Here is a 19,792-nt window from a genome sequence, read left to right as displayed (position 1 = left end):
CACGCTTGGGTTCAGCCACAGGTCTGTTTGTGACACTGTTCAAAATTACTTGCTTGAATCTCATCGACTGCCGTGCTAAAGCTTTCAGTATTTTCTTTTTATGCTTCATTATTTTTCGAATTCCTCTCTCTTTTCTCTCTCTCACTCTCTCTCCAATCCAAACTCCTATATATACATATATTTTTATGATTATTATTATTATTTGTAATAATAATAATAATTATTTTTTTATTTTTATTTCTTCATCCTCTCCGTGCCCTTCTTGTGGTAGACTCCCCCGGTGTTCCTCTCCCGTGTGCTTTCCTTTTGCCTTTACTACGTACAGGTGAATACCAACCTTTACCACCCGATTCTTGGCCGATCCCCCAGTGTGGGTATGTTGGTTGGTTTATGGAGTTTAACGTCCCAAAGCGACTAAGGCTATTAGAGACGCCGTAGTGGAGGGCTCCGGAAATTTCGACCACCTGGGGTTCTTTAACGTGCACTGACATCGCACAGTACACGGGCCTCTAGAATTTCTCCTCCAAAGAAATCCAACCGCCGCGGCCGGGATCGAACCCGTGTCTTTCGGGTCAGCAGCCAAGCACCATAACCACTGAGCCACCGCGGCGGCCCAGTGTGGGTATGTGCCATTCTGTCAAAGGCTACAACAACAACAACAAACATCACGAGATGCAGAACCGACCAGCGAAAGACCCGCTACGAAGGGCCACCTATTCCCTCTCACCTATAGTACAGTATCCGGCCAGTGGAGAATCACGGCCTGCCGAGCTCTCCGACGCATTGACGCCATCATCAGGAAGGCAACAAAGCGAGCACTGGACCTTCCGGTGGCTACCTCCAACGCCAAACTGAAGGCGTTGGGAGTGGTAAACTCCTATCAGGAGTTGCGGGAGGCCCACCTCGTGAACCAATATACGCGGCTATCGCAGACGGTGCCTGGGCGCCGCCTGCTAAACCGCTTACACATCCAACACACATGCATACCAGAGGGGACGGAGAACATCCCGGTGCTGTGGCGCCACATGCTCTTGGTCGCTCCGCTCCCGCGTAACATGGACATGGCTTCACATGAAGGCAGACGACAAGCGCGGGTTCGCACGCTTGAGAGGCAATATGGCTATAAAGAGGGCGTCTATTACGTGGACATCACAGGGCCGTCGCCCGCGGGATTCTTCACGGCTGCCGTAGTCCACCGGGGAATGAATGTCGATGGGCTATCTTTTCGGGCCCCAAATTCAACACGAGCGGAGGAAGTCGCAATAGCTCTCGCTGCCGCCGATCCAAAATCGAAAACGGTTATCACAGACTCTCGCCGGGCCTGTGAACATTATCTTGCAGGCGAAATATCACCTCTGGCCTCGCAAATTCTAAGACGCGCTCTCGCCGATCCAACTCGCACAAAAGTGATCTGGGCTCCTGGCCACCAGGGTCTACGAGGCAATGAGGCCGCTGATGCGGCCGCCCGAGCGCTCACACACCGGGCTCCCCATCCTAGCTCTCATGGCTCAGAAGCTCATAAACCGCTTCTGCGGTTCCGCGAAATCCTAATTTATTATTGCGACAGCCACCGTCTCTACCCGGCACCTGCCAAGGGGCTGAGTAAGGCGGAGGAGCGAACTCTGCGGCGCCTGCAGACAGGAACCCTTCTCTGTCCTGCAATAGCAAAACACTTCGATCCGAACACAGATGGGCGCTGCCCGCACTGTGGACAGATCTGCGATATCTTTCACATGGTGTGGGCATGTACTCAGAATCCTCACCTTCCCCCCTCCTCCACCCCCACCCGAGAGGCATGGGAGACTGCCCTCCTCAACTGCTCCACACTGGAGTCCCAAAGGGCTCTGGTCAAGCGGGCGCGAGACGGGGCCTCGTCATGCGGTGTCCCGGACTAAGGATACCGACCATGCAGCAGGGTTATTTTTTTTTTAACTCTCAAGCTCTCTTTGATTAAAGTTTTTCACCACCACCACCACTCCGACGACGGAGCTACGCAGGACTAACCGCATGCTTCCGAAACATCCGGTAACGTTGACCGCGCGAGTGGACGGAAGTCGACGATGGGGACTTCCGGTGCGCCCATTTGAAGCCAGATTGCAGTGTGCCGCCCTTATCCCCCGTCCTTGAAACGCGGCTGCGGCGCCTGTACTATACGTTACGCGCGACTGTGTTCTGCGCCCATGGTAACGAGAAAAAAAAAATTAAATGATCGTTGCACCCGCGGAAATGCGGATGGTCAGCGCTAGAGGGACCGCCTTGCGCATTTTCAGTTGTATTTGCTTTGAATGTTCCTGCCAAGGCTGAGTGTGTGTTCTTCCTATTTTGTTTGGTTTATTAGGGTTTTATGTCCCAAAGCCACTCAGGCTATGAGGGACATCGTAGTGAAGGGCTCCGGAAATTTCAACCACCTCCTGGGGTTCTTTAACGAGCACTGACATCGCACAGTACACATTTCGATGGAGGCGAAATTCTGGAGGCCCTTGTACTGTGCGATGTCAGTGCACGTTAAAGAACCCCAGGAGGTCGAAATTTTTGGAGCCCTCCACTACGGCGTCCCTCATAGCCGGAGTCGCTTTGGGACGTTAAACCCCAATAAACCAAACCAAACCAAACACAGGTCTATAGAATTGTGATGGGTATACAGTTATGCTTTACGGTGTGCGAAATGTGCTGACTCGGACGTGATCATCTTGTCGTGCAGCCCGTTTGCGGCAGCGTTCGAGAGCGTTCGCTCTATGTTCGAGCCCCCCCGCACTTCGCTTACATGCTTACACCGACGACGACGTCCCCGATTGGCGTTGCCGTGGGCGCAGAACGGCCCAACGCTCAGAACTCGGCAGCGACGCACCTTCTGAAGCATCACAGCCAATCAGTTGCTTCGCAAGCAGGCAGCAGGAGGAGACCCCAACGATACGTCACTTCATTTGGACAACCCAGGCCTAGGGTCTAACCCTCGGCAGCACCGTACTCAAGCAGCATCGGTAATCGGCCCAATATTGGAAATGAATGGTTTCGCTCCGGTCATTTGTAGGACTGTACTTTGCCCAAGGGCGTCCGCAGCATTTTTTGCAGGGGGGGGGGCCCATTGGTTGTTGGCGCCGGAGGGGGGGGGGGGGGGCATGTTCGTAGCAAAAAGGCACTATTTGCGGTATGAATTTATTTATTTGTATATAAATAAAAAATAAGTGAAATACACACATGAAATAAAAATTACAAACAGCAAATTAAAGTGTGGCTAGGAGAGATACATTGCAGTTTATCAACGAAGAAACAATTAAAATTAATAAAAAATTCAAAAATATACTGTCACTTCGTGGAGAAGAGTGCTCAGTATTGCTGCATACGGGTTCTCGACTCACCCGGATTGATGACCAGCACACAGCACAATATGGTCACAAACACGCAACTACAGTCACTCAGTCAGTCTTCCTTGAACAGCAACTGTAGACTCCACGGATTTTTCTGGGCGAATTGCGTGATTACACGGGTGATAAATTCATTTCTGTGCTTCATTACACGCTCTCGGTGCACACTCGTCACACACATTGATTGGAAAAACGGTTGAACGCGCACGTTGAAAACAAAAGATGTCTATACATACAACGAAAACTTATTTACAAGATAAATGCACGCTCGCAGCTTCATACACCTCGCTCCATCTTGCTCGCGCATCCGCACAGTCGAGCAACCGCACGCACACTGCTCGCCGCTCGTAGTTTTCTCGTCCACTGTCTTGGTTGTTCTCAGCTTCGTTGACAAACGGCCACTAAAAACACCGAAGCACAAATACAGAGGCGCGCACACGTGCAAGGGCTTACTTCCGTGTGACTTCCAAGGGGAAGGGACACTCGCCACTCCGGTAGGAAAATTTGTTTTGTGTGTTTTTATGGGGTTCAGAGCCCCAAAACGACTCAGATTATGAGGAACGGAGTAGTACAGAGCTCCGGATAATGTCGACCACCTGGGTCTCTTTACCGGGCACTGACCTCGCACAGTACACGGGCGCTGTTGTCATTTGAGGCCCAGCCAGAGGTGACAGGCGAGCCAGGCAGGCGCCATCGGGCTGCGTTGACCAAAGGCGCTGGTTTTCGGAGAAGACGCAAGGGACGCTGGTGTGGGGGCGCCTCTGGAGACTGCGTCGCCGTGAACAAAAGATGCTAATCTCCTTTGCCGAAGATTCTGATAGCGGCGCTTCTACCGCACTGCGCTCTCCCGTGGATCGGAGGCACAGCGAGCGGCGGCGGCGCCAACTGATCGCCCGCTTGCCCATGAGCAGCCCGACAAAGCGGGGGTGGACACGGCTGATTTGTCTTTCCCTCCTGAAGAATTCATCGGTGGCCGGCATAACGAAGGCGAAAACAAGATGCACTGTGCACTGTCTGCCTCCGTGTCGCTATCTGTCTAGAGATCAAAGAAACAGGCACCCATTTCAAGACGGCTTGAAACACATGCTCGCCGGTGCCGCTGTATGTCTGCAACAGGTCGGCCTTCAACAGAGCTAACGATGGCGTGGTTTGAAAACGGCATAAAGACGCGTGCCCGGACGCGGCATTTCGCAGATGTGACCCACAGCGTGGAAGCGGAGCTGCTTTTACCCTTTTGGCTGAGCCCACCACGGCCCCTGGCGTGCGGCCATCACTCACGGTTCGAGGGAGTGATTTTCCAGGGGGGTGCAGCCGCCCCCCCTTGCCCCCCCCTCCGGACGCCCATGACTTTGCCAATACATTTCCAATACTGGGTCGATTACCTGTCGACTACTTGCACAGCTAATCGGCCCAATATTGGAAATGGATGGTTTCGTTCTCGTCATTTGTAGGACCAACATTTGCCGATACATTTCCAATATTGGGCCGATTAGCTGTGCTGCTGGGGGTCATTCCTTCGCTATATCCGTTATTTCGTTATAAAACGTTTCGTTATAACGAGGTTCAACTGTATATGACAATCACACGCATTCGAAAGCCGTCGCCTCGCGCTCGTATACCTTCCCCTCCGTTGTCAGCAAGTAGTGAGACAGAGTTCCCACACCCAAAGCGGCAGGTCCGCTCCCTGCCAGGTGTTCGAACGGACAGCGAGGCATCTCGCGTGCGAGGCGCTCGCCGTTCACTTCCGGCGTCAGCGTCGAGTCGCGCCGCTCCAAAGGAAGCGGATGTGTTAAGTGGCGCGCATGCGCGGGCCGGACAGCATTCGTCGCGGGCCGCCCCGCTGGCGGAAGCGCACCTTCTCGGAAATCCGTCGCGTGTGAAGTTTCGCTTCGCGACACGCTTGGCGCGAGAACGCGTGCGTGACGTCGGCGCCGGGTAGCCCACATCTGTTGTTGTACGCAATGCGTTGGTTGTACGCGTCGTGCCGGTGCAGGATGCGGTACGCAGTTCACACTGACCGGTGTGTAAACAGACGCTCACGAATTCTTAACCGAAAAAAAAATTGCTAGGACACTTTGGCAACTAAAGTATTGAGAGGCGAAAGCCGAGGACACTAAGCCGTGACGACTTGCGGTGGATGTGACGTCACACCGTTCCCGTGGCTATATCGATACACAAATTATACATTTTTCGGGGACCTTGAGTGTTAATTACGCTTAGTTACACATTTTCCCATCTAATTTGACACAAATACGATGTTTTTCCGATCCTTCTGTGACAATTTTCACTATGCCGTGACGACTTCCGGTGGATGTGACGTCACACCGTTACCGTGGCTATATCGACGTCCGCACTATGTCGGCGCAATTTCGACATTTTTCCCAATAATTAATTAACTAATTAATCTACAGCCACCAAACTTGGCTTCAAGGTTCATTTCTTCCTCCTCTATCTGAAGCAGCCATTGGTTTTCTTCTGTCTTTTTTCATTTCCCGAGTTAAACGCGTGTGACACGCTTTGTTAACGGACGACAGTATGAGCCATTAAAGGCTTCCGTTAAAAAGTCGCGGCGCACTTCGGTAGCGGCCTTTTGCCACTGTCATCATCAGCAGCAGCCTACCTACGTCCGGCGCAGCACAAATGGCTCCAAATAACTCCCAATTAACTCTGTCCTAAGTATTAACTAAAGTGGACGCAACGAAAAGGGCAAGTCAATACTAGTTAACCAGCCTCCTAGTTAGCACATCTTACCTGTATTCTGATGTACTACACAGTTGACAATGATGTGCCGCAAAAAGCGCTCTTATAACTCAAAAAGCCCATTTTTAAAAATTGTGTAAAGTCTTTCTTAGGTGAAACACCCTCTATATCCCTGATAAAAAACGTATAGTGAGGTAATTGTTTTAATCCATCAAAATTTATATCATGTTTAGAGAGAGGTTTGTAGGACCAAAATGAACTTTATTTGTATGCCTCAGAGAACTAGACATACACTTAACAGCAGGTTTGCCGAATTACTGAAGGCAGGCACACAGAATGTGTCAGATCGCTGGTTGGTCACAGTGCAAGATAAATCTGAATAGACGGCGGACGTCCGCTTCTAGGTCACAGCAAACACACGCAGAAACTTTCAAGAGAAGTTTTCTATAGAGCAAGTAATCAAAGAGGCGTCTTATTCGTCGCGAAACTGTATATATAGCCACGGTTCATCCTCAAGCGACCACATTCATCAAACGTGCGAATCCTAAATCGGCCAAGTTTAAAATCCTTGGCTGGCATGTCCGTATTTAGACGAGATGACCCAATTTCTAATCACCTAATACGCTCCACATGCAAGGGTGAGCGAGTATGACTGAGGCCTTAACTTTTTCTGCAAACGGACGGAGAAAACACCAAAACGCGGACTGAGCTTGCATCGTTGCAAACGGACGCGCGCACAGTGCGATTTTAAAAAGAAAATAACGAAATGCAGAAAAATCTGCACCTAAGGCAACGGGTATAGCGCTCAGGCGACCGCTTGGCCACGTATCGGTGTCAACAGATCACTAAGATAAGCCACTCCCTCCCGCCTCTCTTCTCTGGGATTCCTTTTACTGTACCGACGTCGTAAAAGGCAGGCCAGAATGAAGAACCATAGAGGGCGCGCACGGTCAATGGCGCGAAACCGGGTGTACGGCACGCACAAAAGGGTTCCTCTCCTCCTCTGGAGGACAAAGCCACTACTCCTCCCGAGGAACCGTTCCTCCGAGTCTGTTTGTATCTTTACTTCATCGAAACGCAAGAGAAAAAGAAGTCTTCGGACAACGGCAAGCTTGACACAGAGACACAAGCCCAGTGAAGAAAGAATACGGTCGCGAAAGCGCACTGTGGACGAGGCTTTTTTTCATTCATAAGCCGTCGTGCGCTCGACGAAACCGTTGCGGATGCCGTTCTCGTCCACAACAACCCGGACAGAGGAGACAGTCGGCTGCGTCGCGAAAGTAAGGAAATACAAAGCCGCAACAAAAAGCGAAAGCCTCTTTTCAAATGTGTCTCACGTTTTTGTTTACTTCCTGACTTCTCTATTATTCTTTTCTGAACCCGGGACAGGTGTCCGTCGCAACAACGCACGTTCAGAGGAGGCGGCCACGGCTTGTCTCTCTCCTTTACGGGCTTTTGTTTCTAGCGAGACAGTCGCCTGTCTCGCCAAAGACAAAGCCGAAGTCAACGACGAGCTCTCTTGAATAAATCCTGTCGTCTGCTACCCTGTCGGACAGCGTAAAAGCCGTTTGCTTGCAACGCACGTCATACCGTACACGGCTCGTTCGTCTGCTTCTTCCGCACTGTATCGTCTGCTTTGGTTTCAAGTTTGGCCGTCAGCTTGCAGCATACATAATAGTTGTACGGAGCTCCTCGATGACATCCGTTGCCGAACTCTTAACAGCTAGGACCCATGTATCAGTGAGACACTGTGATTGGTACAAAATTCGGTGGTCAGACGAGTGTCACGCCGCTTGCGACACTCACATGAACTGCCCTGAATGGCGTTTGTCACGTGTCCACGGAGAGGAAGGGGGGTCTGTTCTCTGCTGAATGCTAACCACTTCATCATCATCATCATCATCAGCCCGACTACGCCCACTGCAGGGCAAAGGCCTCTCCCATGTCTCTCCAATTAACCCTGTCCTTTGCCAGCTGCGGCCACCGTATCCCCGCAAACTTCTTAATCTCATCCGCCCACCTAACTTTCTGCCGCCCCCTGCTACGCTTGCCTTCTCTTGGAATCCATTCCGTTGCCCTTAAGGACCAGCGGTTATCTCGCCTTCGCATTACATGCCCTGCCCAAGCCCGCTTCTTCCTCTTGATTTCGATTAGGATGCCATTAACCCGCGTTTGTTCCCTCACCCACTCCGTCCGCTTCCGATCTCTTAACCACTTAGTCGCCCCTCACCCGTGAAGAAGAGGCCGTGTGCTACATAGTCTTGCTTTGTATATATGGCTGGGTACAACGGTACAACTCAAGAACGAAGTTCACGGAAACCCTCCTTCATGGAAACCCTCCAACCAATGTTGTCTGCCAATTCTTATGGCGTTGTGATTAATCCCCTTGAACCTGGTAGCGTGATCTCGCAGAAGACTATTTAGCAGACAGGGACGGGAAAATAAGGGGCTGGGACCGGTGGGAACCAAACCCACGACCTTTGCTTGCCGCGTGCGGTGCTCTACCAACTCAGCTGTGACGGCGGCTGTCCAATTTTCTACTTCCGAGCGTATTTATGCTGCACGTAACCTAACCTTCATAGTGTTCACCAGCGCCACCCTCAATCATAGCGGCGGATGTAGGAACGTCCTTCAATACCACACGTATGTACTACAACGAACGTGATCTAACGGTGAGATAGGCGGCTGTGCGAAAACCCTTTTTTTGATACCTGTGGAATCAAGAACGCCAGAATCGAAGCCCTAGCTATGCTAATTAGCCGACAAGGACGTGGAAATTAGAAGCTCGTTTAAGCTGGCACGTGGCAGGAGGTTAACACGGTTAACCTGAATAACCCTCACGCAGTGAAAATAGATCGACGCTATTGGCTGGAGGGCTTCTTTTGAGGCGCGTCTGCCGCTTTGTTCTTGAAGCTGTATCCGACTATAGAGTCTTCTATAAAAAAGTATGTCGTCGTCAGTAGTTGACCGCGCAGGTCATAGGGGGCATCATCGTCTGCTCAGGTCCAGTAACTGGATCAGAGCCGGGATTTGATTTGCAGATTCGTAGCTGCCCGAGTGAAAGAATTCTTCTTAGGACGTAGTACCGTACCGTCCGCTCCGTTATACGAGAGCGTCATCTGCTTTCATCACGCGTAGTAGGCGTACGGCTTCACGGGTAAATGGGATCGCCGTACGACCGGGCAGGGCGGTCCGGGCGTATCACGAACACAGATAAACGATAGAAAGAAGAAAAAAAAAGAAGAAAAGATACAAAGCTGGCACACCGCGGTAGAGAGTATGGGCAGCTCGGGGATTACGCGGCACCCATTGTTCCCATCAGGCCGAGCGAAGACGAGCGCGTACCCCAGTTACGTCATCACGCCGCCGGACGAGACGTGCATATAATGTGTCCACCCCTCCCAGCTCTCTATATGCACGGGACGACCCTCCCTAATTTGAAGACAATCCACGTTCCGGCAGGTCCAATTAACTTGCCTCAGATCTATCGCTCCAAAGACCTCGTGAGAATACGAAAAAAAAAAAACTAAACTGACACGATTAATGAGCACGCTCAAGTCAACACTTCGCAAGCAACACGTAGGCCTGGGATAGCGGTGAACGATGAACGCACAGGTTTAAAAATTGCGAAGACACTTTGGCAACTGAAGTGTTGAGAGGCGCAAGCCGAGGACACTATGCCGTGACGACTTCCGGTGGATGTGACGTCACACCGTTCCCGTGGTTATATCGATACCCAAAGTTATACACTTTTCGGGGATCTTAAGTGTTAATTACGTTTAATTACACATTTTTCCATCTAATTTGACACAAATCCGACGTTTTTCCGACCATATTCTGTGACAATTTTCACTATGCCGTGACGACTTCTAGTGGATGTGACGTCACACCGTTCCCGTGGCTATATGGACGTCCGCGCTATTTCGACGCAATTTCGTCATTTTTGATTATAATTAATTAGCTAATCAATCTACAGCCATCAAACTTGGCTTCTAGGTTCATTTTTTCCTCCCCTGTCTGAAGCAGCCATTAGTTTATCCTATCTTTTTCAGTTCCAGAGTTAACACGAGTTAAACGCTGCCAAAGGTGTGACACCCTCTGCTAACGAACGACAGTATGAGCCACTAAAGGCTTTCGCCTTAAAAAGCAATTTAACCAGCCAAGACGGCAAGTTTGTGAAGTTGTAGAGGTGCGTATTCTAGGCACACACCTTACATTCGTGGGAACGAAAGAGATGTTTTGTATCTTTGCAAGTGTGGCTGCGGAATGTGGTACCCACCCGAAACAGGCTTGAAGCTTGACCCCAAAAAGTGAACTTGGAAATGGGACGGTGGAGCTCGAACTCAAGGTCTTCGGAAAATACGAAAGTACCATACATTACGAAACAATACCGCGACGAGTCACAAATTAGTCCATTACCCAGTGGAGTCACGTTCGCAGGGTGTGGCTGTGTCTTGAAAGTGGTGATTGCCAAGGGCATACGAGAAGGCCATTTCGAAAGCACTTTGGCACAAGCGCAAGAAGAATGTTGCACATGAAGAACAATTTAATCTTAGAGGTGCGCGAATACTAGAAAATTTCGAATACTGAATCGAATACCCTCGTATTCAATTATTTGAACGAATCGAATAGTGTATGTTCAAAATTATTCGAAAGAGAACAAAATCTGCAGTGGTTACTGGAGTAGGAGCGATGAGTTCTATCAATGAGAAGAAAAAGGTTCGCTGAACAATGCAAGTCTAGAAGAGACAGACGATGGGACGCCCGAATATGCCATTCAGCCCGAGGACATCATCATCATCATCATGCAAGCAGCAAAAGAAGATGCACTGTTTAGCTTAGGCCCCTTGCTGTCAGGTGCCGGATCCTGCTTGCTATCAGCACAGGTAAGACCCACATCAGGTGGTGGACGTCCACAGAGACGTTTCACAATGGGGGGGGGGGGGGGGGGGGGGGGGGCGATTAAACAAGTCCTTGAAGTGAGGCTAATCTCGAGTACAGGTGACAGTACAGCCATAGTGGCGCTCTCACTCGCTGTTCTTCAATCGTAGCAAAGAACGCGCCAAATCACGCGGCTTGAAACAGAAGAAGAAGAGGACGCAGATCCGCCGCAGTAGAGGATGGTAAAGCGGCTATCTGAAACTACTACTACGGCACCGACGGCGAAGCGACGTCCCAAGCCACCCGACACGCAGTATACGCGATCCTTCTTCCGCTCGCTGCTGAATCCCGAACCGGTCAGGACTCACTCCATGCCGAGACAGCGACCGCGGCAGCAGCAGCAGCATCACCGACGCCGACCGCCGGCAGATCATGGATTCAGCAGCGGTGGCTCTCACCAGAGGTCGCCGTTGGCAGTTTCGTCAGCAACCGAACCCGCCATGGGCGCCGTCGCACAGGAAGATGGCGGAACCGAACGACGCTACTGCGACAACTGCGACGCCAAGGGATTCGGTGCGTCGGGAGGGCGGGAAGGCCAGTAAGTTAAAGCTGACGGTTGGGCTAGTGGTTAAACGCAACATGAGGCATGGCGAAGGTGAAAGTGAGGTCAGTAGAGAGGAACAGTGAGCGGCCCATGTGATTATGTGTCTACGTCCTGTCCTTACATACGCTGCCGCCACTCCTCATATGGTGAAACGGCACTTCAGCGGGACAGTCTTTACCGAACTGGAAGACTGCCCGAGAGGACCGAATCCCTAGCTCCAGGCCGGTATAAATATTTCATTCCATTTCAATTTCATTCCTTTCTTTTCGTGTTTTTTTTGTGATTTTCGCTCTAACGGTGCCATGTTCCGCAATCCATTTTCAGCATTGGATCACGCATAGCGTTGGCGGATGCGGGGCTTCGCTCGAGCCCCCCACCCCAACGATAAATTTTCCCTGCCTTGAGTCGACCGCGGTAATCTTATCCCCGCAAATCTGCCAATCTCATATCTCTACCTGACTCTCTGCCGGCCCCTGCTGCGCTTGATTCCCTGGAACCTATACTCTGTTCCCATAAAAGACCACCGGTTAGGCCATCAGAATTCCACCAGGTCGACCTAATTGCCGCTTTCTGTAAAACGCACGCTTCTGTAACACACGCTTTCTGTAACAACGCTTTCTGTAAATCTGCCATATATACTTAATCTTTCAAAGCGTTTGGGACATAGAAGACGTCCCTCGGCCAGCGGCTGTCCAGATGACATCGTACTTATCACCGTATATTTCTGCAGAGATGGGCCAATCAGCCGACGAGTCCTCTCATCCACTACTTGGGCCTACAGCATCCACCACCCCACTGACGGCGGCCCCAGCAACGGCCCAGTCCCTGTCCAGACAGGGCGACCACGGGGACTGCGACTTGCCGTCGTCACCAGCGCCGTCGGTGCTCTGGAGGCGCACCTCCTCGTCGAACGGGGTCCTGAGGAGATTGGCGTCCCTGCTGACGTCTTGCTGCTCTGCCCGGACCAGTGGCTTCGGGACCTCGCTGGCGGTGACGCTGGTCTCTGTGCTTAACCTGTCGCTCGCTGTGGCCGTTGTGCTGACGTGCAAGTTGAGCTACGACCAGGCCCGCCTGCCCAACCTGACGCTCACGCTGGTGCACCTGACCGCATCGCTGGCGGCGCTCCGAGCGACCTCCGCTTTCAACGTGTCCTGGTACGACGCGGCTACTAACTGCGTTTCACAGTCTGTCTGGAGATTCAAACTAAGCCTACAGACGGCGCTAGCGAATGACAACAGCTGTGGTGCAGTATCGAGGCGCCCTAATCATTAGCCTTATAACATCTATCTAGGCCGCCACAGTGGCTCAGCGTAGATAGCAATGTCTTTACCCAAGCAGCACGGGTAATCGGCCCGATATTGCAAATGGATGGTTTCACTATGGCACCTTGCAAGACCGGTAAATTGGTAAATTGGTTTTTGAGGAAAGGAAATGGCGCAGTATCTGTCTCACATATCTCGGCGGACACCCGAACCGCGCCGTAAGGGAGGAGAGGAAGGTGGGAGTGGAAGAAGGAGAGAGAGCGAGGTGCCGTAGTGGAGGTCTCCGGAATAATTTCGGCTTTAACGTGCACTGACATCGCACAGCACACGGGCGCCTCTTGCGTTTCGCCTCCATCGAAACGAGGCCCCCTCGTTCGGGTTCGAACCCGGGTACTCCGGCTCGGTAGACGAGCGCCTTACCACTGAGCCACCGCGGCGCAGTACGTTTCCAATATTGGGCCCATTACGTGTGCTGCTTGGGTAAAAGCGTACACTATACATATGACCCCGTAGAGCCGATCTCAAAAGTCTACAGGACAAGAAGTTTGCTTAGTCAATTGAATTGATTAATTACTTTACTTATGAAGTAATTTGTACTTTGATGTGCTTACTGGACACTCTAGCAACGGGACCCACGTCTTCGGATGTTGTAGAACCGGAATTAGAGCGAAAACCCGGCTTAGAAACGGCAAAGGCGTAAAGAAACAAACACGTAGCAACATAATCGGCAGCAGTAAGAGAAAAGCTTTCGCATTGCTGCACCTAAGCGGACTTAAGTGCACCCCTGGAATTTTATTATAAGATGGAGTGCGCTAGGGAACAGTTTACTCCCTTTATACTCCTTTTCGTAAATTCAGAGTGCACTGACACAACGCTCTTTTCACGGCGTGTTCTTTTGTTCTTTGTCCACCCGGAAAGCAGGGCGCCGAGACCCACCTCGCAGAGTGGCGGAGACGTGGACCACCCCGCTGTCCAAGCGGTGTCCCGCGCTGAGCACTGGAGGCTGGCTTTCCTGCTGTGCGCCTTCATGGCGCTACCCAACCTCTCGCTCGAGTTCAACACGGCTGGAACCAGCCTCCTGCTCAGGTACCCGTTGCGGGAGCATGTAATAATTGCGTATTTCAAGTAGCATGCAGATCCACGAGCGGAAAAACGAACTCAAGAACGCAGCGGCAAATGCCCCTCAGTGCCATGAACCTGAAGTACGACGTCACGGTGAAAACCACTGATCGGAGGGTCTCCTTTGTGGGGCATTTTCCGCTTTCTTCTTGAGTTGTGTCTGTATTTATGGAACGGAATCAAGAGACGCGCCATTTAGGGGAAAGGTCAGAGTGTCTGCTTGGCCAAGAACACGGTACTTTTCATTGTCGTCTCTATTAGCGGCGATATACTTACGCCACTCCTGCACTGCAGTCTCTATATGACTGAACGACGCCACCGCGGCGGCTGAGCGCTCATGGCGTTCGGCTGCTCAGCATTACGTCACGAGATCGATTCCCGCCCGTGGCGGCCGTATTTCGATGGAGGCGAAACGCAAAATGGCGCCCGTGTGCTTTTTGACGTCCGTGGACGTTAAAGAACCCAGGTGGACTAAATTATTCCGGAGACCTCCCGGCTCCCCTTCCTTCCTTCCTTCCTTCCTTCCTTCCTTCCTTCCTTCCTTCCTTCCTTCCATCCATCCATCCATCCATCCATCCATCCATCCATCCATCCATCCATCCATCCAGTCCCTCCCTCCCTCTTTCTTTCCTTCTTTCTTTCTTTCTTTCCTTCTTTCTTTCTTCCTTCCTTCCTTCCGTCCTTCCTTCCTTCCTTCCTTCCTTCCCTCCCTCCTTCCTTCAATACCTTCTTTCTCAATTATCGGTTTGTGAGGAAAGGAAAATAGCGCAGTAACTGTATCGCGTACCTCGGCGGACACCTGAACAGAGCCGTACGGAAAGAAAGGAAGGTGGGAGTGAAAGAAGAGAGTAGTGCCGTGGTGGAGGTCTCCAGGATAATTTCGACCACCTGGGGATCTTTAACGTGCCCTGACATCGCACAGAACACGGGCGCCTCTTGCGTATCGCCTCCATCGACCCTTCTTTCAAGGCGCGGTTGAGGTGTCCACCGAGATGTGAGGCAGTTACTGCGACTTTTCTTTTCTCCGAGACAATTGTCATTTTTCACTGCGACGGGCCGTGGCAAACAGCGTTCCACTCTCTCACTCCGGCTCGTTTCTAACGCAGGCTTCTGTCCCTACCGGTGACGACGTGGCTTCAGGCCACGGTGTACGGGCGCAGGCAACGCCGAGGAGCCGTGCTCTCGCTGCTTCCCGTGGCTGTGGGCGTGGCGCTGAACGCCAAGGGAGACCTGCGCTTCAACGCGGTCGGCATCGTCTTCGGCATCGCCGGCGCGGTGGCCGCCGCGTTCTACTTCGTGAGTCGAGCTCATGCAAGTCACGCGCCACTCGAATCACAGGCATATGCCACCCAGGAACAAGCACAACCACGTGTTGTGCAATTAGTCGATCCGAGGGAACGCGATTAGACTATTTACTGTTCTTGAACGCCTTAATTCGTTGGTACTCAAACTGTCCACACACGTATGAAGATATAGAACACTGCCTTACACAGAAGCCTTCCATTCCCCCGCCTATCCTTCCCCCCCACTCCCACCGTGGCCCATCTGGCTCATCTCCCTGTTTCTGAAACTGCAACGCGCCCTGTTAAGGACCTGTTAAACGCCTAACCTAATGGCTGTTTTAATAAACGTGTACGCCACCACCACCACCGCAATCAGCAAAACTTAAACCGGATCGTCTCAAACAATAATGAAAGCGTTTGTTCAATTGCATAGAAACTGTCCTTGAGGTGTGAAAAAGAAGTAGTGTTGCATAACATAGCGAGCGTTACACATCGGGCTAGTTGGTAATTCATGCCAGCTAGGAATACAACACAGCGCAACGTTTAGACAGGGGCGAAGAAAAGCCGGGACACAATAACGGGGTGGTGTCCCGTCTTTACTTAGACCTTGTCTAAAAGTTGCGCTTTGTTGTGTTCCTTACATAACATGCGCTCGCACTGAAACCGTCTACTTGGAGGTGTGCTACCATGAGCTAAACTTTTTCCTAAAAGCTCAACCTAAAAAAAAAAAAAAACGACGGACGCACTGGCAGGTATAGTTGCAAGGATGGGCTCTGTGAGAGGTGTGTCTTTTCTGTCACGCCGCGACACTTACTCCTACAACTTCCCGCAGGAGCAATGCATTCAGAATGTTTTAAGGCGAAAGCTTTGAACGGCTCATACTGTCGTCCGTCCGTTAACAAAGCGTGTCACACGCGTTTAACTCGGGAACTAAAAATATGGAAGAAAACCAACGGTTGCCTCAGATAGAGGAGCAAAAAAATGAACCTAGAAGCCAATTTTGATGACTTTAGGTCAATTAGTAAATTAATTATAGGCAACAAACCAACCAAAAGTGGCCGTGGTTGGGGCGAGAGTGGCGCAAAATTTGAATCACAGGAAGTGCAGTACCATGTGACCGGAATTGTAGGCCGCAGTCGACGTGTGGCGCAAAATTTGAATGTTTAGAAGATGGTTTTTGGTTTGGTTTTATGGGGTTCAACGTCCCAAAACGACTCAGGCTCTGAGGGACGCCGTAGTGGAGGGCTCCGGAAATTTCGACCACCTGGGGTTCTTTAACGTGCACTGACATCGCACAGTACACGGGCCTCGAGAATTTCTCCTCTAAAGAAGAGTGTGTAGATGGAGTGAGGTGGTTCGAGTGGTGTAATTGTCAATTAAGTGTAATTAATCGCAATCATTCGCAAAAGCAGCATGCCAAACAGGCTTTCGCCTCTCAACACTTTAACTTCCAAAGTGTCCTCGAAATGTTTAATGTCACACGTGCCAAACAGGAGCCGCTTTCTGAGCGTATACCTGTCCCTGATCATCGCAGACCCTGTCGGCCGAACAGCAGCGCAGCCTCCGGCAGGCCCCGTGGCTCCTGCTGGAGGCCCAGCTGCAGAGGGCCATCCCCATCCTGGCCCTGGTCGCCCTGGTGCTGGAGCCGCCGTGGCGAGCACCCCGGGGCGCCTTCGTCAGGAGGTGGCACGGCTCAGACGTGGCTCTCCTGGTCGGATCCTCCCTGGCCGGCTGCCTGCTCACGCTGAGCATGCAGTGGCTGCTGGGGAGGACCTCGGCGCTCACCTACCAGGTGCTGGGACACGTCAAGATGTGCGCCACCCTGCTGGCCTGCGCCGTCTTCCTCGACGAGCAGCTCAAGTGAGTAGGCTGCTTGCCTGCCTACCTGTCCCTTTTGCTATCAGTGCGAAAGAACTGCTCCAGATGAACCAATCGCGAGCAAGAACCTTGTGTTATCGGAGTAGCTCGGATAAGTTCGGGTTAGTTCGCAGGAGCGTCGCGCAAGCTGCAGCCAATGGGAGGAAGCTCGGGGAAGTTCGGAGGAGCGTCGCGCCAGCTGCAGCCAATGGGAGGAGGGTGTCGCGCCAGCTGCAGCCAATGGGAGGAGGGCGTCGCGCCAGCTGCAGCCAATGGGAGGAGGGCGTCGCGCTAGCTGTGGCCAATGGGAGGACGGCATCGCGCCAGCTGTAGCCAACGGGAGGAGGGCGTCGCGCCAGCTGCCGTCGAGTGAAGAGAGGACGACGAAGAGTGAGGAACGCGGTTAAGTGCACATGCATTTGCCATAAAGAAGAGGCGAAGAAGGAACAGATGCTTCCGCACGTCTACTCGGTTTAAAGACGTTAAAACCCCGCCGCTTTTTACATAGTCCGTTTCTAGAACGGTTTCGGTGGCGTTTTCAGTGCATTTACCGCGCTGCGCTTTTACCATCGCACCCGTCCTCCCATCATGGTACAGATATATCAACCGGACGCAGTGGTGAAAACAGCGGTGGAAGAAAGAACAGAAAGAAAGAGTCGACATTGGCAGGTTGTGTATCCCATTGGCTGGAGTGACGCAACTAAACCGGAGAGTGCCCATTGGCTGAGGGGGTTGACGTCACCAGACCGGTCGTGACGTAACCAGGCGGCCCTGCTCTTTCTCTGCAATGCAGTCCTCTGCAGCAGGCGGGCATGCTCCTGACACTGACCGGTGCCGTCACATACACGGTTTCCAAGGCCCGCGACCAGCCGTCGTCCCCACCTCATCACGGCGGCGGCAACCAGCAACCGCTCCTGGCCGCCTCCCACCCATCCGAAGCCCGGGGATAACAACACCGGCTTCCGTGGATTACTGCTCTTGTACATAGCAGTTGTACATAGACATTTGTTTTTTGTTTTTTTGCTTTTCCACCTGCGCTGTGGAAAGAAGGGAGTGAGTTTTCCCCTTCTGGCGCTCCTTGTCTGGCATATGTTCCAAGTTGTGTTTGATCTACGCAATGTCCCGCACTGGGCCCTGTGGCTGCGGTTACAGCTACGGCCCGATTTAATAATGTACATGGACATTATTCGCTTTTGTTATCGTACAAATATACATGCTGTTGTTTGTTGGTGTACCAAGTGTTGTTTGCTCTTCTTTAAAACAATGATATGAGCGGAGTTGCGTTCGATCTCCTACGTAAGTACATGTTGCTTACTGGCACCGAATCAACCGTCGACTACCGAAGTTGGTGTTCGCGCTTTGAGAGAAATCTTCGCTTGAATTCCATTTCACCTTTCCTTTCCCACGCAGGTTTACTGCGCCAGGAAATATTAAATCCATTCGGACCTCGTTATAACGAAGTGGTTTATAACGAAATAATCGATTTAATGATGGAATGACGATTCCCCTTGGAAGCTAGGTCAACACTGGCTATAACGAAACTATGGCTATAAAGAAACTTCGCTACAACAAGGTTCGACTGTATCAATTTCGGCCCCTCCGCTGGAGCCGTCTCTAGCTACACTGTGTTTAATTCGTTTCTGTGAGCATTCTTCGTGGCGGCAATCTGCAGCATTGTGCTCTGCGCATTAGTGTCCGCCGCGGCAGTTCTGTGGCTGTGCCGTCCGGCTTCTGATCCCAAGGTAGCGGGTTCGATTCTGCGCCCGGCGATCCCATTTCGATGGAGACGAAATGCCGGAGCGCTCGTGTACCAAGATATAGCATGAAGAAATCCTCGAAATCTATCCGGAAACCTTCGCTACAGCGCTCGTAATGGGCCACCGTGTTGCACTTGCATGCTGCTTGCATGCAATGGTATTCGTTCGGACACGTTCAGACCCCTTCGAGAGGAACGTATCTGCAGGTGCGAATGTTGAAAATTTCTGAAATTTTTTTTTAACTGCAATAACAAGCGACACTACGTCGAACAGAACCGGCTGCCTCGGAAAGCAGTCGCTTTATGCAGATGCCTCAAATATTTTAACGTGATATTAGAGTTCACATCAGGAACCACCGTCCTATGTCACGAAATTCGCTGAATGGTCGAGAATGGTCACATTACCTTGTGACGTCATCACAACCTGTCCACCATGGCGACCTGGCCAACGGATTGTGAGCAACGTGCCCACCATGGCAGGTGGCGCTTAAATTGATTGATCGAGATAGGCCACGTGATCCATGTGACGTCATCACAACCTGGCCACCGGGTTGCGAGCAATCTAGTTTCTAGATAGCAGCCTAGGTGGCATTACAGCTCCCAAGTCTAGAGAAGAACGGGGCAGTCCGGTGTCTCAAGTTCGCTGATTGGTCGAAAGAAGTAGGACGTCACAAGGTTATGTGACCCGAAAAAAACCAATCGCACGCCGCTACCTAGAGGAGGCAAATCAACATCGGACATGGATGAAGATACAGGAGGAGACTGCTCGAAAGAAATGGGTGCAGAATAAGTGATTTAGTTCAACAAAGAATGTAAAAAAGTATAAATAAAAATTATTTAAAAAAATTGATATACGCAAATGTAAGCACCGTCACAGCATAGCGAATACCTGTTTCTGCAGCTAGTAGTATGAATATGGCGGTTGATGGACCGACAATTGCAAGGAAACTGAAGCAAACACACAG

General features: G+C 51.5%; 2 protein-coding genes across 2 annotated transcripts in view; one reads left to right on the top strand and one right to left on the bottom strand.

Annotated features, from left to right (window-relative positions):
* Positions 1-19,792, bottom strand: part of Sans (SAM_USH1G_HARP domain-containing protein Sans) — a 124,435-nt gene that overhangs the window by 78,852 nt on the left and 25,791 nt on the right. The gene's annotated exons all lie outside the window — the stretch shown is intronic.
* LOC149348860 (solute carrier family 35 member E3-like) lies at positions 11,186-18,212 on the top strand. Its single transcript, XM_089586077.1, has 6 exons — positions 11,186-11,519; positions 12,281-12,704; positions 13,734-13,898; positions 15,038-15,227; positions 16,749-17,074; positions 17,865-18,212. Exons 1-6 carry the CDS (start codon positions 11,186-11,188, stop codon positions 18,019-18,021), a joined length of 1,596 nt encoding a protein of 531 aa, XP_089442203.1. The 3' UTR covers positions 18,022-18,212.

The sequence above is a fragment of the Amblyomma mixtum genome, chromosome 4 (genome assembly GCF_055824585.1).
Source record: "Amblyomma mixtum isolate Tamu chromosome 4, ASM5582458v1, whole genome shotgun sequence".
NCBI lineage: Eukaryota > Metazoa > Arthropoda > Arachnida > Ixodida > Ixodidae > Amblyomma > Amblyomma mixtum.
The sequence above is the reverse complement of the archived record's forward strand: the minus strand, read 5'-3'. Positions and strand labels throughout refer to the sequence as shown.